Below are 21,359 nucleotides of genomic sequence, written 5' to 3'. Positions count from 1 at the left end.
GGACATAATACTGTGTTCAGGGGCCACTATGGGGGATAATACTGTGTGTACGGGCCACTATGGGAGATAATACTGTGTGCAGGGGACACTATGGGGGATAATACTGTGTGCAGGGGACACTATGGGGAATAATACTGCGTGCAGGGGACACTATTGGGGATAATACTGTGTGTAGGGGCCACTATAGTACATAATACTGTGTGCAAGGGCCACTATGGGGGATAATACTGTGTGCAGGGCCCACTATGGGGGATAATACTGTGTGCAGGGGACACTATTGGGGACAATACTGTGTGCAGAGGACACTATGGGGGATAATACTGTGTGCAGGGCCCACTATGGGGGATAATACTGTGTGCAGGGGACACTATTGGGGACAATACTGTGTGCAGAGGACACTATGGGGGATAATACTGTGTGCAGGGGACACTATGGGGCAGGGGTCCTCAAACTACGGCCGTGGGCCACATGCGGCCCGCCGAGCACATCTGTCCGGCCCGCCGGCAGGCGCGCATTTATAATGAAGCTCCTGGGGAGCTCGGTCCAGGACATGTAGCACGCTTCACTTCACCTATTGGAGGGCACCGCTCCTGATGTCTGCGCGATCTGCTCTGCCTCCAGTGTTCGCCTGTGTCCTCCTGTCACATCGCATGTATGCGATGTAAGGAGGTTACCGGTGATCTGCCTCCGGTATCCTCCTTACATCGCATACTTGCAATGTGACAGAAGGACACAAGCGGACACCGGAGACAGAGCAGATCGCGCAGACATCAGGAGTGGTGTCCTCCAATCAGTAAAGTGAAGCGCACTGTCTCCATGGCCTGGCCCGGTATAGTCAATTGTACCCCTCCGCGTCACTTCGTCAGTCAGGTCACCTTAGCAACATGACCTGACCTGAGGCAGCCCAAATTACAGTGGGCAAAGCCACCTCACTAGTTTGGTTTAGTGCCTGCTGACTTCCTGGATCCCAGACCCTATCTGTGCCCCCTGAAGTAAGCACTATAATATCTTACTGTAGGATTAATAACACCTCAGGGGGCATTCACACTTGTGTTTGGTGTGTGCATTCCGCTGGGTCAGCTTTAAAGGGATTCTACCATTAAAAACTGTTTTTGCCGTTGACACGTCAGAATAGCCTTAAAAAAGGCTATTCTCCACGCCACCGTTCAGTTAAAATTCCGTTTTCTGTCGGTATGCAAATGAGTTCTCTTGCAGCATGGGGAGCGTCTCCAATGCTGCGAGAGAACTCTCCAGCGCCACCTCCTATCTTCTTCTGGAACGTCATCTTCAGGAGTCTTCTTCCGGCGCAGGCGGTGAAACTTGTACGCCTTGGGCCTCGCTAAGAGCCAACTGCACATGCCCGCGGCCACAGTAAGTAAGCGGCCATTTTCTTGTGGCCTGTGGGCATGCTCAGTCGGCTCTGCCTGCACCAGAAGAAGATGCATAAAGATAACGTTCCAGAAGAAGTTGGAGGCGGCGCTGGAGAGTTCTCTCGCAGCATTGGGGATGCCCCCAGTGCTGCAAGATAACTCATTTGCATACCGACAGAAAACGGAATTTTAACCAAACGGCGGGGCAAAGAAGAAATCGAAAGGTAGGAGAAGAAGAGGCTTTCTTAAGGCTATTCCTATGTGTTATCGAGAAAAAAAATGGGATTTTAATGGTAGAATCCCTTTAAACTATATTCCGGCCCTCCAATGGTCCGAGGGACAGTGACCTGGCCCACCTTTTAAAATTTTGAGGACCCCTGCTATGGGGAATAATACTGTGTGCAGGGGCCACTAATGGACATAGTACTGTGTACAGGGCTTACTAAGGGACATAATAGAGTGCGGAGGAGGGGGTCGGTCGAGGTCTTCAGCGTCGGTTTGGGGGGGGGGGGCGCATGTCAGAAGTTCGCCACGGGGCCGCTATTCCTAGTAACGCCACTGGCCCAAATGAATGGAGTGAGTCTCGAGCTGCGAAATCCGCTGGAAGTTAGGGCATGTTGCTTCTTTTTCCCACTAGTTGCAAAAAAAAAAAAAAAAAGCAAGGGACTCGCATTGAAATGAATGGGAGACATTTTTGCATTCCATGTCAAAATCTGCCTGTAAAAAACTGTGTGGACATACCTCAAAACCACTGTATCCACAACATAATATATCAACCCCCAACCCAATTTGCGATGTGTCGAACTCGAGCGCCAGGAAGGCAACACACCGTACGACGATCCCGGTCTTTGTGACAGATTGCCCTGTCTGTTCCCCTAATAATTGAATCTCCCACTACCAGCACCTGTCTCTTCTTACTGGAGCAGACATTCCCCGGGCTGCCAGAGGAAGAGTCATGCCGCAGCAGTGTTACCCCTATACTAACATCCCCCTCATCTGCCAATTTAGCAAGTTTGTTTGGGTGTGCCAGTTCAGGACTAACCTCCCTGGCACTCTTCCCTTTACCCTGCTGCTTTCTAACCATCACCCAGCTAGCTGCCTCATGTTCCTGGAACTCCACGTTACCAGCCTCCTCTGCACTTACCCCAGCGAGTTCCTGTTCCGTGAGCAACAAACTCCTTTCCAAGTTATCAATGGATCTCAGTGTTGCAATTTTCTTATTTAGATCCGTGATCTGGGCTTCCAAATGTGCATTGTGCTTGCTTATTGCACAGCAGTACACCCGTCACACAAAGAATACAAGCAAGATGTACATTGGACCGCATTGGTAAGCATGGAGCACATCATTCCTGATGAGGATTGTTACAGCAAAACAATAAGCACAATTGAAAATAAGGAGTGCATAAAGTTTTTTTTTTTTATTGAAGTCCCTGAATCTATAGTCACTTAATCCTAAATCACACTTAGACTAAAACCACACTTTGAATCAAAACACACTCATAAGCTCACACACTCACTTTATAACTTCGCTTTAAAGCTGATCCAAGCCGCAGAGAAAGCTGCAACTGATACGTCTGTTTGCAAAGGGAATGAACACCGCAAACAGCAGTAATTTATCCCCTCTTAATTAGATAACCACCTCCAGCTAGTTACTATCACACTGGAGACCTTCCCCTAACAAAGTTATATGATTATAAAAGTAACAGTACCCATACATACATACATACAGTTGCTACTTGAATAAGCTGTAGTGCTTCTAGCACTTGTTATGCAATGTATTTGTCACTTAATCTTAAATCACACTTAGACCAAAACCACACTTCGGATCAAACACTCTCACAAGATCACACATTCGGCTGATTCCAGTCTGATCTCCTTGGGCCTAGCTATACATCTTGAACACGCTTCTCACCTTACACATCCAATGTGAATTATTGCAGGATTTGGTGGCTGACCCAGTGGTGCAGCTTTTACCTTGAAGTGCCACATCTGTATGGAATTTATCATTATCTATTCTGTGTATACAGGATATAACCGATGATGATATATATGACCTGGTCCAATCCAATTATATATATATATATATATATATATATATATATATATATATATATATGTGCACTGAAGCTATGGACACCTTTTGCGCATATGCTGGATTGAAGGGACATCACACATTATTGCGATATTTCGCTGAAGTTGGTGCTGTGCATTATGCATCCGGATGGCTGTTTAATCAAGCTTAAACAGGTAACAAGTGTTATGCTCCCTATATATGGGTGTCTCCCTGATCTTCACTCAAAGCCCCCCTGGTGAAAAAGGGGTGAAATGTATGTTAGGGGCTGTGGTAGAATTTGGCGCCCCTACATTGGTAATACTTGTAGTTTTTTTTTTTTTTTAGATTATGATGTTATTTATTTTCATGTGATGGCTCTGGGGAGTGTACCCTTTAGCCTTCATTTACATCTGCATTCGGTATTCTGTTCGGGGAGTCTGCATGGGGACCGGCCAAACGGAATACCGAATGCAACTGCAAGTGGTGTGCCAGTGAAAGCACACAGACCCCATAGACCATAACGGGGTCCGTGTGCTTGCTGCTCGCACATATCATGCAGAGAGGAAAGTATAAAGTATATTGTGAACTACTTTCCTCTCTGCATGTTCCATGCGGAGATCTGGCAATGAGCACACGGACCCCATTATGGTCTATGGCAGGGGTAGGGAACCTTTGGCTCTCCAGCTGCTGGGAAACTACAACTCCCAGCATGCTCCATTCACTTCCAAGGGAGTTCCAAGAACAACAGAGCAAGTATGCATGCTGGGAATTGTAGTTTTGCAACAGCTGGAGAGCCGTACGTTCCCTACCACTGGTCTATGGGGTCTGTGAGCTTTCACTGGCACACCGCTTGCAGTTATGTTCGGTATTCTGTTTGGGGGGGGCGAACTCCCCCGGATAGAATACAAACGCTGATGTGAACGAGGCCTTAAACTGGGTATTTTGGTCAGGATTTAGAGCCGGAGTCCGGTCAGTTCTGTTTTCCGGGAGCAGTTTGTTCCAGCTCCCAGAAAAAAAGAAGCGACATGCTCATTCTTCAGGCGGATTCGCCTAAAGACACTCCCTCCTCCCAACTAGACCCATTCATTTGGGCCTAATCTGGAGCGGAGTCCCACGACTGAAGGCCGGTGTACTTCATCTGCCTCCAGTCGCGGCTACCCATTCTTTGGACTGGAATCTGAGGTGGTCTCCGCGTCAAATTCCGGTCCAAAATACCCCATGTGAACCCGGCCTTATATAGTGCGGGCCGGATACAAATATTTTATTTTGCTGCTATATCTTTAACTGAAACTGAACAAGGTATTGATACTTTATATTGCATCTATATTTCACTTAGGTGCACTTATGTGTGTTGTTGTTTTTTTTTTTTTTTTTTTTATATACATATTTGTACTATATAATCATGAAATTCATGTGACTTCATAAGACTGTGCATCTTTGCTGTGACTAGCCTGAGCCAGTTAAATGGCTGTGTGGACAAAAACACAGCTCTGTCTCTTTAAGGCATTCGGTGACTCAGCAGGCAGCTAGGCTTTTGTCCTTCACAGGCTGCCGTAGCTGCAGTCTGATCTGGAAGGTCGGGTGGCAGAGGTTACAGCTGCACCACGTGTGTATGTGTTGAGCGGCCGGCTCTGTCCTTCCAGCCTCGAGATCCACCTCCAGCCCCAGCACAGAGGACATGGTGAGCAAGACGGAGGAGCCCGGCGTGCAGAGCCCTGCTGCCCCCGCACACTGCCCGGACAAGCGGCCCTGCTGCGGTAAGAAGCGTGCAGTGTGACATATAGGAGACTCTGCAGAGTGCTGGCATCATGTGAGGTGTGATCCGACCTCAGCCCTGTGCTACCTCCGGTATACTGCTATCTGTCACCTGTGGCATGGTGCCTGGTGTATGACAGATCAGACAGGTGAAGGGCACCCATGCCATTATTCTGCTTACTTGTATAGCGCCATCATAGTCCGTAGGCGCTTTACTGACAGTCACTGTCCCCATATAGTGTAATCTAATCTACATTCCCTATCAGTATGTCTTTGGATTCAGATAGATTATGGGTATTATGCATTGACGTTACCCATTGCCACAAGATGACAGCTACATATGATCAGTCATTAATCTTCATTTTCCCCACAATGTACCTGATTTGTAAAATATTTCCAGAATGATCAGATTAATAATTCCTGTAAATTTTCAGCCATGCAATCAGATTGGACCATTCAGCGGCATCAGACAATCTCCATTACACAAGCAGGGTGGTGGGTCCAATATCTGGCGCAGTTACTCAGAGTAATACTAGTGTTGTCTTATCATTGCACCATAGTAGCTGCTGATTGTGCAATACACATGGTGGAGGGGGATGTAGTGCCAGTTTTGCACTTGTATTCAGATCCTACTTTTTTTTTTACACTACAGAGTATTTTCCACAGACCTACTCTATAATGTTGGGTCAGCTATAAGATTTTGTAAAAATAATAGTCTAGGGGGCGCACTAGTACTTCTCAATATCCTGCTTCTCTATGCACTATATTCTCGTTATTTGGGCTTTATGTATTAAACTAAAATAATAATTGCATATTAGGTTAAATATCCTTTAAAATTATCAATACAACACTGTATTAGATCCTATTATGTATCCACGTGCCTGCCTAGTAACCTGCTGTCGTGTTGTATGGTGCCCTTGGAAGCAGTGCTGCTATGAGCCGCTTACAGTGCCCTTGTGTTCCTGGCCCTGTGCTTCCTCCACTGATCACTCTATTTGCTGCCTGCGCTGGACAATGCCTGTGATCACATTGTAAACAGCCGCTTGTCCTTGGTCTGTAGAGCTGGCAGCAGCGTGGAGCACTGCAATGTCACAGGCCTGAGCTTCATGTATTTCACAAGTTACATGATTGGATATTTTTCATTAATCTTTGTCCATGTTACTTGTGTATCGGACCTCGGATTTATTTTACCTGGGAAATGCTAAAATGCAAGGCATTTCAAGGGATGTCATATACAAGTAAGATGCCGTGACAACTTTCATAGACATGGACTATTGCTTCTTACTACATCTTAAAATTAATGGGTATGGAGATGGTGGGGGGGAAGGAAAAATGATACACTAAGGCGTCAAAATTATTATTTTTATAAAATTACATAACTTGTTACATATTTACTTTCATAGGAATTCAATCACTGACTCTTTACTGAATTTGTGATGGAGTCAGACTGTGGAAAAATAGGAGTCAATCCATGGTTTGACCTACTGACTCCAGAGCGCTGGCACTTACAATATTTTTTGCTCCGTAGAGCTCACCCGATAACCATGATAGAGGCGTCCATAGCGGTTCCAGTCAAATGTATGAAAAAGGCCTGTACTAGTATCATGACTCCTGGCTGAGCTGTAGCATTCAGGATGTGCATCTGCTGTGGATCATTGGACAGGAATTGTGGGAGGAAAATTATGTCATTGATCCTGCAGAAGGTGTATAATTCATGCCATGTGATTCTCTGTGAGATCTCCACTATACAGCTCTACAGGTCTTGGAACTTGAAGCATTTGGGTATTTTCTTGTAGGTTATTGATTGGTCTTCTGTAGACAGCGTATTCCATTCTCTTGTTGGACATACAGATTGTCGCAATTTCTAAAGCCTTCACCAGAACCATGGGTTTCGGCTGGAAGAGGTTTCTAAAATATAAAAAAAAAAAAAAAAAAAAAAAAAAAAAAAAAAAAAACTTTGAAAGTCTTCAGTAGGTGATACCTTTTTTAATGGCTAACTCATAATGATGACAGAATATGACGTTTCGAAGCTTTCCTCTGAGCTTCTTCTTCAGATATAACTAAAAAACACTTTCTAGTGTTTCTAGTCATTTGTATGGTTACCCCTTCAAGTGTTTACATTATGAGGGTGTATTTTAGTGTCAGAAAGGGGTCATATTCATGGGAGTACAGGATCATCTCTTCAAAGATTTTTCTTCTGTAAGGCAACTGGACCCAACTGAACAAGCTGATCTGACTGATCAGTACTTCATTTACCATGAAACTCTATGGTGATGTAACTTTGGGTCAGTGCAGCTGGGGCAGAATTACAGGCAACTTGTAACTGGTGTAAGGTCTTATGCACACAGCAATAGTTTGCTTTCTGTATTGATGATCGGCACACAGATACCAACCATTTGCCAACCGTTCCATTCTTACGGACCTGTACATTGCACTTCATGAACACTAAGGCTGAGTTCCGACGGGGTTTTTGGTCAGAATTTTGAGGTGGATATCCACCTCAAAATCCTGACCAAAAAAAAGCATCTCCCATAGAAATCCATGGGAGCCGGTCGTTTCTTTATTCCGCGAGCTGTCTATTCCGGCTCCTGGAAGAAAGAAGTGACATGCTCATTCTTCAGGCGGATGCCGCAGCCGGTTCAGCCGCGGACGTCCGCCTGAAGACACTCCCTCCCAACTAGGCCCATTCATTTAGGTCTAATCTGGAGCAGAGTGCTGCGACTGGCTGCCTGTGCACTGCACCAGCATTCAGTCGCAGCTACCAGTTTTTTGGTGCAGAATCTGAGGCGGCCTCCTCCTCAAGTTCCGGACCACAAAACTCCATCTGAACTCAGCCTAAGGGTGTGTTCACACAGTTAGGGTTTTAGGGCCAAGGTTTTGGTCCTTTGGTTGTATTTGTCCTCCATTTCTGGCTTTGGCTTCAAAAACCTAATCAACGTATGTAAATCAGTAATAAGTTCAATGGATTAGGGTCTCAGATTGGCCAGCAGTGAATGTGCTGCAATGTACAATAGCACGGTACGTGCGGCAAAGAAAAACAAAAAAGCCTAAAATGACCTTCTGTGGATTTTCACTCCTCAGCGTTTTAATGTACACTGCTGGTACATAATACAAAGGTTGAATACAACAGGAGTCTTCTGGCGATTTGTGCAAATGCCACCACATTTTAGATGGTTTTTACAGAGACGGCTTTCAGGAAACATGCTGAATTTTTACGATGGGAATTTATCAGTCTGTATAACCCCCGCCTAAGGCTCCATTCACATGGCATATTTTCAGTGCATGTGACATTCTGCAAAACTGTAGCGCGCCATCTATAGGCAAAGAATATATAACACAGGCTGGAAATGTGGCTTTAGGCACTAGAAGCCATAGATGTGCCATAATAATTGAATATTGTAGCGTGTATGTATGTATTGAAAGACTTCATGGTAACATTGCCCTGGTTATGGAGGGACTGTATGTCCTCTGCACACATTCAAGTATGTGTATTGTATGCTGTGGCTTTAATATGCTGTGACAGGTATGAGGCAGTGTGTTGGCCGCCATTGCTGTCCAGTACGTGTGTACACTGGAGGTGACAGTGACGAGAGCACTATGGGAACACGCACTACACACTACCCCCAGCGCGTCTATGACGTCGGCATCCAGAGCGCTAATCAAGGTCACCTTCATTCGACCAAACCATTTCTTCACATTTTTAGGGGCGCACGCCACTACTACTTGCGGCACTTTTAAGCGTTAGTGTCACACGCTGTTTGCACTGCAATATGAATTAATTGCTGTTTGTGTTATTGTACATATTCCTACTGAGTATTAGAGCATTGCACGACACGCGTTATAAACTAGTGATGTAAGTGAAAACACCCCCGTTTTCGTTTTAATACTTAGTTGCGCCCCACAACCCCGGAAGTGGTTGAGCGCCATGTTGTGGCTGGCAGTGGAAACAGGAAATGAGTGCTAGGTTACGGAGGGGACAGAGAATTGTGCATTTAACTCGTTCAGTGCCGTAGCGAGAGGTTACCTAACTGGGCAGCCGCTGTTTTGCAACATTTCCCTAGTTTTCAGACATGATGAAAGGTGTTTGGCAGGGTCAGTGAGGGAGGCCATAGCTGTGATAGAGTTTGTGTTCTTCTGGAGACACTGGACATTAGAGAGACAAACAATTACACTAACATCTGTGGTATGCAATAGCAGGGGGTCCCACCGCTTTATATATAATTTTTTTTTTTTTTTGGTATCGTTGCATTACCACCCCTTTAATATTACAATTACAATAAATACAGCATCAAAAGACACTAATGTGTGAATACACGCTAAGTCCCCGAATGTGTGCTCGCTCACTAGTGAAACCTATTGGCCCATGAAGGACATTCGGGTATTCATGGCCGGCCAGGCTGTTTTCTTGTATTGTAGGCACATGGGAAGTCCAACCCATAACTAAGAAAATTGCTAAAAGCTTTACAATGGTGTAAAAATCACAAACCAAATCCTGTTCTAGCCCCCTCCAGTCTGTCGCAGCCTTAAAGGGGTTGTCCAGGCTAAAATGGACAACCGGTTTAATATTTAAATGAGCTGGGGGCAGTGGCGAAAACAAAATCATACACCCAGCGCGGTCCAGTGACATGTGGCGGAAGTCCCAGCATACACGTGATCACTGAGTTGAATCAGCGAACGGCAGGCGATGTCACTATCTGTGACCTCATAGGTCCTTTCCGGAGGCCTGTTGATTGGCCTGATCCATCATCAGATCAGAGCAACAGTCTGTAGCTCCAACAGAATGACTGATGTAGAGGGAGAACCCTCAGCCCACATTCATCTGTAATGTGAAAAAATGGCCGCTTTCTAACAGAAGAAAGTCCTTCTGGTACAACTTTATAACCCCCTAAAAGTAAATAAGACAAAGCAAGTGTACATCTTGTTTTTGCATTACAGTGAATGGAGACCGAGGGTTCTCCATCAGCATCAGTGTTTCTGTTAGTGGTGCAGTCTGTTGCTCTTATCCTATGACCAGCACCCTTGGTGCGGAGTCTGTCTAAAATCACGGGTGAAAAAGTCTTGCAAGCATGTTGAGGAGAAAACTGCATATACCCAATTGATCCCATTGTATTCAATAAATCAAGATTTGTTGTCTGACATTAGATGGCGCATTGTTTATTCAATCAATTTGCTGTTCCTACAATGGAAATATGGCCAGATATATAAGGCTGGGTTCACGTCTGTGCCAAGCTCTCTGTTGGAGACTCCTTCGCAGAACTGCCAAAAATAGATGGAGATAAAAGTTCTGCATGGAGTATGTTTTCTCTTCACCACTTTGTTTGAAACCAGTTGACCCCATTGTAGTCAATGGGGTCCATCAGTATCTTGTGTTTTAGCGGTCCTGCTGGTCCCTGATCTACCAGAGATCGAGCAACCGAGAGTACTAACACCTTGCTTAAGTTCTAGTCACTTATTTTTATGCTTTAGTCTTCAACAGTACTGGGAAAATTATTTAAAAAAAAATATATATTCAGGTCACAAAAAAGTGCATCAGTATATCAGTTGTTTTTGTATGTTACTGAAGAGTTAAACTTTATATGCAGCCACTGAGGACATGCTTTCCCTGGCTTAGGCCTCTAGTCTGTGAGTCCAGAACATTCACTGTTTGGCCCTTGTGATACCCAAATACTGGCCTGGAGCCAGTGAAATCTTGTAGCCCATGCACCACCCTTTAGCGTTACTAGCAGGCTGTCCAGCCCAGGTCCCATTTTATTAATAGTAACTTCACTGCACAAGTGGCAAGTTGGGAAACATGCAGAGTTAGGAGCGCTCGTGCTTTATAACTCATATGTTATAGGGCAACATCTCCTCAAGGATAATGGGGAACGGTATCTGTTGTCAGATGTGTGGACGCTGCCTTCAAGCTCTTTCTCAGAAGCTGGGCACTCCGCCGGATGGTGAAGCGGCGTCCCTTTTACAAGATTCTCATAAGAAGACAAAGGGCCCTGTCCAGGACGTAGCTGGCTGTGACTATTCCAATTGTCAGTACGGGACATTGGATAAAGATGAGCTGCAAACTTCAGTGTCCTACCCAGACAGTTCTAAGGAGCTTTATGAGCAGCGCGCTGGCCATGACTCTGAGGAAGACGAGGGAATCTGTGGTTGTGAAAACTTTCGCCCCCCTTCCTGTCATTCAGGACGCTCTTCAGAGTCCTCTCACACATACAATGTCTTTCACAGTGACCTTCCAGCTGGCATGACTGATGTGCCAGGCCCCCATCCCTCCCTCCCGGCCTGTGCTTCTCCCAGCTTGAACTTTGCTACACAGCAGCTAGAGAGTCCTGGAGGAACAGCTGACCTGCCCATGGATTCTACAAAGGCAAATAAAGGAATTCTGCAAAGTGAAAGCGGCGCATGTCCCGATGATTTCTCCACTTCTAGCTATGGTAAAGGACCGCAGATTTCCAGTCCTTAATGGAATTAGATGAGAACTGTATACTAGTTGTTGGGGAATACATTAATTTTTCTCATTATCAGATTAAGCCCCGGGTTGTGCTTCTATTTCCATGTTCGAGAATGTCAAAGTGCTTGGACACCCAACATTATTATACATGGGCCCTGGTCTTATCACAAGAATGGAAAAGCTCTTGACATATACTACCAACAGATCTTCAATATATGGTTCTAGGGTCCCATTGTTATATATATATATATATATGTGTGTGTTTAGGTATCCCCTGGGGAGTTTTGGGCAGAGGCGACCATATTTCAACACACACACACCTTCCTTCCTTCTCAAAACCAAGGACGCCTAACGGACCCCATTATAGTCCACGGACTCTGCTGTTATACTGAGAACCAGCACTAATGTGAACCTAGCATCGTAATGTATAAACTGTCTTCAAAATAAGATCTGATCTATCATTCTTACAGAGCTTGTTGCAATACTGCAAACTTAGGCTAGTTTAGAAATACTAACTATATACGTATATGTTCTAGAACTCAGTTCATTTTATTGGCCAGTTGTAGAAGGTTTTGATACTACTGTGTGATCCTGGTCTTTAAGCCTTCTCATTGCCATGGAATTGGAGAACATCTCTCTCGTAAACTTTGTCTGTGTAATATGGTTAGAAGTAGACTCCTTCCTTGTTGGAATCCATCCAATAGTAAGAAGTGTCAATGTTTTTTTTTTCAGCCATGATTCTGCTTCATTAACATCACTGTGGTCCTTTGTAATGCATCCTGTCACCTGGAGACCAGATTGACTTCCTTTGAACTGTTCTTGAGGTTTTAGACACTTTCTGGACAATGTCATTCATTTTCTGGATAGTTGCCTTGTCTGTGTGTCAAGTGGCAAGTCTTTACAGTTTTCCATATTTTAGGCAGAATATATTGTTGGAAAATTTCTCTTAAAGGCCTCGTATTTGCAGACCTCAAAATACAGCGATTTGTGAAGTAGTTAGAACTGGAAAAATTGAGATGTTGGGGTCCGAATTACGCTAGGTTCACATCTGCGTTCGGCACTCCGTTCTGTGGTTTCTGTCTTCTGCATGCAAGAAGACGGAAACCACAGACCGGGTCCGGCCATGAGCGGTGGTAAGCGTTTTATGCTCTCCGCCATGAAACCGTTTTTTTAAATCCGGACACAGAGTGCTGCATGTTCGACTCTGTATCCGAATTAAAAAACCCAGTTTCGCAGCGGAGAGCATAAAACACTCACGGCCGGACAGCTTTCTCACCCATTGAAATGAATGGGTGAGAGAATCCTGCAGGTCTCCGTCTCCTGCTCTGTTTTATGCAGGAAACGGAAACCTGCATAACTGAGATCAGGCGCAGATGTGAACAAGCCCTTAGCAGTTAAAAAAAAAAAAAAATATATATATATATATATATATATATATATATATATATAGTGTGTTTATGTACAGTAGAAAGCGCATGAACTTTTCCTGGTCCCATTCTCACGACTAGGATACATTTATCCTATGGTTTTCTCATATAATGAAGCACAGAGGTAGGTGAGATCTGTTTTGTGACTTGCGTTGCTTCGTGTTTGTTTGTCGTTGGCGCACTCCGATTTTTAGCTTTGCAGAAATAAGACATAATATCCTTTGTTTGGATCATATGACATTCCTGAGTTGTGGTTTGTTGGAGCATGACATGTACATTCCCAGAGACTAGCATAAAACTCTAATCTGGTTCCATAACCCATAGACTCTCGAAACCCACAGAGCCTGTTCTTCCCTCTGCCTGGGGTTGCGGACACACCCAGAGCTGAGCATTTTTTAAACTTTTGTGCCAGTTTTGAAGATAGTCAGTCTGCTCCCCTGATATAGTTAACCCCGCAGTGTCAGTCTCGTGCAGAGTACTGGCATGATGTGCAACTTGCGTACCCAATAACCTTGGATCTCAGACTCTGCAGGTAATTTTAGGTGTTCTTTGTCTGTACGTAATGCTACAGTATGCATGTCTGTCTAAGTGCATGAGTTCTGCATGTGTCTGTTGCTATGAATTTTCTAGTGTGAATCCAATGACCTGGTGATGATAAATTATATATATATATATATATATATATATATATATATATATATATATATATATATATATATATATATATATATGTGTAGTATGTCGATTGACTAAATAAAACTGTATCTTGTGCATGAAGTAGAAGAGTGACTGACACCAAAGCAAATCTACTCAAATCAAATCAAAAATGCTTTATTGGCACGTCCGAATAGGTATTTGGCATTGCCAAAGCTAGTAAAGTGGGCGGGGGGGGGGCGTTGGGTTGGGTGGTGGGTATGGGGGGGGGGGTTTGGGTTATAACAGTCCACTACTCACTACAAATAGTGGTGTGGTTTTGTTTTTGTTTTGTTTTTTATTTTGTTTGCTGCAGATTTCAGCTTGTACATTATACAGGTCAATATCCACTGTGAAAATCCACATCCTATATTGACATGCAGTAGATCTAGAATTTGCACTGCAGGTCAATTTATGTTGCAGATTGCACTGGGAATGTTTATGCTGCAACGTGTGGTTGAGATTTGTTAAAATCTTCTGTTTTGCCTCTTCTGTAAATAATGCCGCAGATCCCTAGTGTATACACTCTGTCAATGTAACCTTATTCTTTCCACTCCTAGTTTTGATGTTAAAATAATAATGCAAAATACTGAATTAATTTGCAATGTGTGAGTGAAGCCTGAAGTGTTTTTTTTTTTTTTTAATTTATTTTTTTCTCTAGCAATATGGCAAGCAAACAGTAACATCACTGGAGTAGAGCCAGTTGTCAGTGTAGTCTGTAAAAGCTACTGACTGCGACTTTAAAATTTATATTTTTAAGTATATAATTATTAATAGCACTTTGAGTAATTGCACAGTTTATCTATTTACTCTCTAGTCCACTGTCACTAGGAGTTTGTGGTTTGGCCTACCGACTCAACAGAATGGTAATGGATTGCAATGCCGTCACATGTGAGCAGCCTGAGATCCCACGGTTAGAGGGGGTTGTCCAGGAGTTACAGGTTTTGGCAAGGAGGCCGGGGAAGGTCAAAACAAAATCCATATTCTTGTCCCTGGTTCTCCGGTGTCGTTCCCCCCCCACACACACACACACACACACACTGCGGTCCAGTCGGGCGGCATCCTGGGCTTTTTCTGACAGAAGTCAATTTACCTGTTGATGTCCCTGATCCTTTTCTTATTAACCTCAGTTGTCATGTGCAGTGAAATCTTCTACTGGAATGTGCCCAAGGGTGCCACTGAACTGGTCTGCGGTTGGGAACATTGGAGACCTGGGACAGGTGAATGTGTGTTTGTTTTTTAAAGGAATAGCAAGCGCTTATACTTGTCCCTTTTGCTAAATCCACTACTGATTTTGGGTCTTGGACGGCTATTGATCACCTATCTGTAGATTAGGGTATCAATATCAGATTAGTGGTAGTCTGAGAACTGACACCCCCACTGATCAGGTGATAGAGGAGGCTGCGGTATTTGGACATAATAAATGAATGAACATACAAATGTGTATGGTTCCTGTATACATCTATCATGACTGGAGATTTTTCTTTAGTACTGACGTATTATGTGCACAAGTCGATGGGATTACTGAGTGTTTTTATCTTGTCATCTGAAGTTGTGCAAGGTCTTCAGCAAATCTCTTATATCGGTACATAATTATATCATAATACTAAGCTCCACTCTTCACTAAAAATTTCTTTAGTTCACCTTTCTTGAATCCTCCTTTCTGTTACTGTGATACTCAATTTATTAATAGAAGACCATGCTTACAATGCTTTGAGGCTTGCCAGAAAGAATGACACCACCGAAGTACCAGTCTGGCATGTACTATGGGATTTTTGGAATTTCATACTGAATTAAAGGGATGTTCTAGCAGTGTGAAATGGGTGCCCCACAACAGCCAGTAACTGACTGAGCAGGCATCACCAGCCACTTCCTTTCGTGTGGGGACAGGTATGTAACAGGGTCCCTGATACCAATGACGAGGGATTGATGGCAGTGAGAATAAGTGCTGCGTTAATATAATATAATATATATATATATATATATATATATATATATATATATAATCTAGTAGCCATTTTTATAATGTTTAAGATCCCCCTTAGGCTGATTCCAAAGAGTGAAGGAGAGCTGCATTTTCGGAGTAATTCTATAATGAAAATGCCAAGAGCGACTTGAAAAGGAATAGTGAAATGTAAAGATATCTCTTGCACTTCTCCCTTCTGTTAAATCCACTCCTGACATCGGCTTAAAAAGGCTGCAGCAAAATCCGGAACAAAAAACTTAACTGTTCCACAACGTGTGACCTCCTGACTTAAAGCTTCAGATCCTTGTCCATGGCCCTCATTCACGTGAAAAAGAATTTAGAAGCTTTCTGGCAAAGATGTGCGATAATATGGTGCGCCACAAATACCACATATACAAATTCTGTGCCTTGCTCGCCACTTGCAAATGCAGGAGGGGACAAGATACCTACACCAGTTCCAGGGCGGCCTAGACTTGTCTTCTGGCACAAAGGGGTGTCTGGTTTCTAAAGAAGTTGAAGCACCTTGATAAATATGGGTGCCTTGTGTCTGCCGAGTCCTTTATTAAGACTGGCATATGAAATGCCAATCTTAGTAAATTTGTCTCATCTTTTTCTTTAGTCTTTTTTTTTTTTTTTTTTTTTTTTTTTTCATAACTTCTAGATCAACATTATATATAGCTAATAACTTGATTTTCATGGAGCGTATTTCTTTGAGGTTTTTTTTTTATCTGTATCAGGTTTCTAAATCCCTGAATATTTGCAGTCTGAAGGTGTTCATAGCTTGGCTTTGTGAGAACTTGGAGGCTAAATATCAAGTTACAGGACGCTGTTAGTAGACTACTTTCCATGCCCTTCAGCATTTTCCGTAATTGATGTTCTTTTAGAATTCATAGTTTTTGTGTTGTGTTATGAGGTCCAACTATATGATTTGTCTAAAGTCACAACAGTAGTAAAAAGATACAGAATTTATATTTTTTTTTTTATTACTCATGGGAAACATAAAAGCCATCAAATTTAGTTTGTTGTATATAAATGTAACTTTTAATGTAAATGTTGTCTTCAAGATGTGATTCTCAAACTACATCAGGCCTGGAAGCCCTAAACCAACTAGAGATCCCACCAAAAACGCCAGAACACGATGACTGTGACGTGTTCGGTGCAAGCTGTGATAGGGGGTATGGTATCCAATATGGACACTCCTCAAAGAAATGGAAAGTGGTACGTCATTACCGCTACTGAGCTATGGCGTGTTAGACTTCAAGTTGTGAAGCTCCACTTTTCTGTATAATGGGACGACAGAAAGCTTAGTTGAATCAATTGCAACCACTGTGAGCCCAAACCCTCACCCTATAGAAGTCAGTAGTCAGGCGTTACCTGATCCCGTCACTATATTTGTATTCTCTCCTATTCTTCCACTCAGACTGACATTGAATATGGAGAGACACAGCTGCACATTGGCTGCTTGAGGTCATTGTCCCATGCCTAGCGACTGTCGTGTATTGCTTCACGTTCTGTTTACCAAGACCAGTCTATGATACTCATTGGGCGTCCGATGGTTGCCTCCACAGCCTGACCACTTACAATGCAGGTGTCTTTCCATGCCTGATATCAGGTTGAGCTGGAGGCTATATCTGGAGAACCCCTGTAAGGGATCTATCTGGCTGCTGGCTTCTAAATATGTCACACTGACTTGATGTGGCTGTATTTAAAATATTTTTCGGACTATAAGACGCACCTTGGTTTTAGAGGAGGAAAATAGGGAAAAAAAATTTTGAAGCAAAAACTGGTAAAATATTTAATGTATGGGAGTTGTAGTTTTGCAACAGCTGCAAGGCCACATTGACAGGTGACCCTGCAGCTGTACGGGGATGCATAGAGTGGTTTTTTTTGTTTTTTTTTGCGGGGCCAGAAGTACTTTTTAGTTATACCATTTTGGGGAATATCTATTGCTTAGATCACCTTTTATTGAAAAAAAAACCGGTCGTTTATGACATATGATTTTCTACATATATATATATATATATATATATATATATATATATATATATTCTAGGGACAGGAGGTGATTTAGAACTTTTATTTATTTCATATTTTTATTATATATTTTTAAAGCTTTATTTTTTTTACTATTTTATTCCCCACACCCCCCGGGGCTTGAACCTGCGGTCACTTGATCGCAAGTCCCATAGACGGCAATACAACTGTATTGCCGTCTATGGGACATTCTGTCTATTAGTATTACGGCTGGTCATAGAGACCAGCCGCAATACTAATACAGCAGTGACAGGCCTGGGAGCCTCATTAGGCTCCCGGCTGTCACCCGAACAGGTCGGCTCCTGCGATATCGCCGCGCAGGAGCCGGCCTGCAACTTCACAGGTACGGGGCCGGTGGGGACCGGCCCCGGGGACCCGGCATCCGCTGTACTAGAGAGGTGGATGCCGGGGAGGGATAGACGCCGGGGCCTGAGACATCGCTGCCCTGCCCTGCATGAAGCCAGCGGCGGGGGGACGGAGGAGCGGAATAGCATCACTCCTCCCGCTGCTGGCTTCATGAAGGGGAGGGCAGCGATGTCTCAGGCCCCGGCACCTGTAATGGCGTCTATCACTTGCCGGCTTCCGCCTCTCTATTACGGTGGGTACCAGGCGCCACATTCGGCCTATAAGACGCACCCTTCTTTTCCCCCCAAATTTGGGGAAAAAAAAGTGCGTCTTATAGTCCGAAAAATACTGGGCTGGTGGTATCAGGAAAACGTACAAAATACAGTTGGAGATACCCCACTAATTGCAATAGAAGCTAAAACATAACTTTTAAAAACAGACCCAAATCCCCTTTAGAAAAAAAGAATTAAAGTGAACTAGTAATGTAGAACCCAATCCACTTGGAAAAATGCAAAAGGGTGGAAAAAGCCTTTTGCATTTTTCCAAGTGGATTGGGTTCTACATTACTAGTTCACTTTAATTCTTTTTTTCTAAAGGGGATTTGGGTCTGTTTTTAATTAAGTTATTAAAAGTTATGTTTTAGCTTCTATTGCAATTAGTGGGGTATCTTCAACTGTATTTTGTATTTAAAATATAAACAAATCTTAAACCTTTTCCTCATTTGTTCATGTACCTTGTGGTTACCATTGGATTGAAAATGTGCCCTATGTTTTCCTTCAGAACATCCCAGCAGCATGCCTTTGATGAATGGTGATGGGGCACACGAGCATCAAGCAGAGGTGGAGCCAAAGCAAAATGGACATGACATCACTGAACAAGTGGAGGATGGAAGTGAGCAGGAGGTTATTGTTATTCAGGATACCGGCTTTACAGTGAAGATACAAGTCCCTGGGATAGAGACATTTTCAATACAGGTAACTAGTCACTGCCTCCATTTTCCTTCATCATGCTGCAGTTCTCTGGAAAGCCATTAATACGTGAATTGTTCTCTTCTCAGGTGTCTCCTCAGGAGATGGTTCAGGAGATCCATCAGGTTCTTATGGACAGGGAGGACACCTGCCATAGGACATGTTTCTCACTTCAGTTAGACGGAAATGTGTTGGACAACTTTGCAGAGCTCAAGACCATAGAAGGATTTGAGGAAGGTTCTGTTCTGAAAGTTGTTGAAGGTGGGTCATATAGCAAATATGTTTTCAACCAATAGGTTGTAGACCGAGAATGGTGTTTAGCTATAGCTACACTTTTTGCTACTTGCACATTGTGGCCAAACTGAGCAACCTCGTCCTCTTGTATGTGGGGAATATTACAACACATACAAGTAGAAGTCAAATATATACAACCCCTTTAAGCAATCTGGTTAATTTCAATAAGGAGCCATTTAAGTAGAAATGTACCGTATATACTCGAGTATAAGCCGACTTTTCAGCACATTTTTCCATGCTGAAAAAGCTCTCCTCGGCTTATACACGAGTCAGGGTCACGGAGCACAGAAAACTGGAAGGGGGAGGTCCTTTAGTGTCACTGCTCTGTGATTGGCTTGTCATGAGGTCACGTGACTGTGGTGTCATCAAAGGTCCTGTAGCCACTGGTATGTAACATCTGCAGATAAGGTTGAGTCTAAATCCTAGTAGCTCCGCCCACACCAGAGTCCGATCACATGGTCATGACGTCATCAGAGGTCCTTTAGCACACTAGGATTTAGCATCTACCCTGCAGATGAGTGGCCAGGATTCATTGTGTCTTATGGAAGATGTCTGTTGTATGGAGGAGAGGAAGCTACAGTAACGTGACACACACAGGGACCTTCCTTTAGTTACTCTGCCTATTACTGTCAGGTATTTGGGGTTATTAATTTAGTTTCAGTAACTCCATGTGCCTCACATTAATAACAGTTAACCCCATCATGTCCCTCATATTAACCCCTGTGTGCCCCATATAAGGGTTACTAATATGTGAGACACATGGGGGTACTAATGAAGGACCTTAATTTTGAAGATAACTAATTATTACCTCCATATGTCCCACATATCAGTAACTCTTATGTGAGGCACACAGGGGGTTAATGTTTGGGACATGATGGGGTTAACTGCTATTACTATGAGGCACATGGAGTTGCTAAGCTGCAATGCACATGACCAGACTTTTTATCTGCAATGGTGGATTCCCCCCCCCCAGCTTATACTCGAGTCAATAAGTTTTCCCAGTTTTTTTGTGGTAAAATTAGGGGTCTCGGCTTATATTCGGGTCGGCTTATACTCGAGTATATACAGTAGTTTTTTGTTTGTGATTCAAGCTAATACATAGTAATGTGTATATTAAATCTTTTCTACTAGAACCATACACTGTGCGTGAGGCCAGGATCCATGTTCGTCACATAAGAGACCTTTTGAAAAGCCTGGACCCCTCCGATGCTTTCAATGGAGTGGACTGTAACTCTTTGTCATTCTTAAGTGTCTTTACAGATGGCGATCTTGGAGGTATGTCTTATTCGATGCCTAGTTTTTCAGATCTGCACTTATTAGGAATCCTTTTACATTGTTCAGACTGCTGCACAGATCGTGTATTCTGGCATTAAAGTGAGAGCAGAAGCAGTCGACTCCTATTCTATCTGTAATAATAGGTGCTTGATGCCACCACAACACAGTGGACGGGTCTGCAGCACCTCTCTTATTACTTGAATAGAAGTAGATTGCTTCCGCTCAATATCTACTGCAGTAGCTTCTGGCAGTCGGAAGCCATGAAAACAGCAGCTCTGTCTGGTGTCTTATGCGCACCTCCGCATTCATTTTGTGTTGGACACAGGAGAGCATTTCCTATGTCTTTATGTACAACGCTGTGTATATGAGCTTGCTGACAAGCTTATTTCAATGGCTAAACTGTCTGTTCATGCCGACAAAGGAAACTGTCCAACACTAGTTGGATGCAAAGTGACTGGGAATCGTGACCGAGGCTGACAGCAGTCACCTCTGTTAATTCAGAGATGTTAGAAAGCGATAAAGCCATCTGTTTTAAACACGTCACCAGAAACAATAATTATTCATCTTTTTATTTGCAGAGAGTGGAAAGAAGAAAAAGAAGGGCGCTGAGCTTGAACAGATAGATTGTACCCCTCCGGAGTACATTTTACCTGGAAGCAAAGAGAGACCTCTCTGTCCTCTGCAACCACAGAACAAGGACTGGAAGGTAAGTAATAGCATTAACAGTGTGGTGCTGT

The 21,359-nt window shown here is 43.5% G+C and overlaps 1 protein-coding gene across 2 annotated transcripts in view; it reads left to right on the top strand.

The window, feature by feature from the left end:
• The first annotated feature begins 5,004 nt into the window (after positions 1-5,004).
• CLUH (CLUH binding protein of NUMT mRNA) overlaps positions 5,005-21,359 on the top strand; it is a 38,927-nt gene continuing 22,572 nt past the window's right edge. Inside the window, exons 1-5 of one of the 2 annotated variants that reach the window (XM_075263810.1) lie at positions 5,005-5,180; positions 18,866-19,059; positions 19,143-19,314; positions 20,479-20,622; positions 21,201-21,328. In XM_075263810.1, coding sequence (XP_075119911.1) covers positions 5,102-5,180; positions 18,866-19,059; positions 19,143-19,314; positions 20,479-20,622; positions 21,201-21,328 — 717 coding nt within the window. In that variant the 5' untranslated portion in view covers positions 5,005-5,101. Of the gene's footprint in view, positions 5,181-10,970; positions 11,604-18,865; positions 19,060-19,142; positions 19,315-20,478; positions 20,623-21,200; positions 21,329-21,359 lie in introns of those variants that run through there. The other variant, XM_075263809.1, reaches the window with a different exon arrangement.

This window comes from Leptodactylus fuscus, chromosome 2, assembly GCF_031893055.1.
Source record: "Leptodactylus fuscus isolate aLepFus1 chromosome 2, aLepFus1.hap2, whole genome shotgun sequence".
Classification (NCBI taxonomy): Eukaryota; Metazoa; Chordata; class Amphibia; order Anura; family Leptodactylidae; genus Leptodactylus; species Leptodactylus fuscus.
This window is presented reverse-complemented; position numbering and strand designations above follow the sequence as displayed.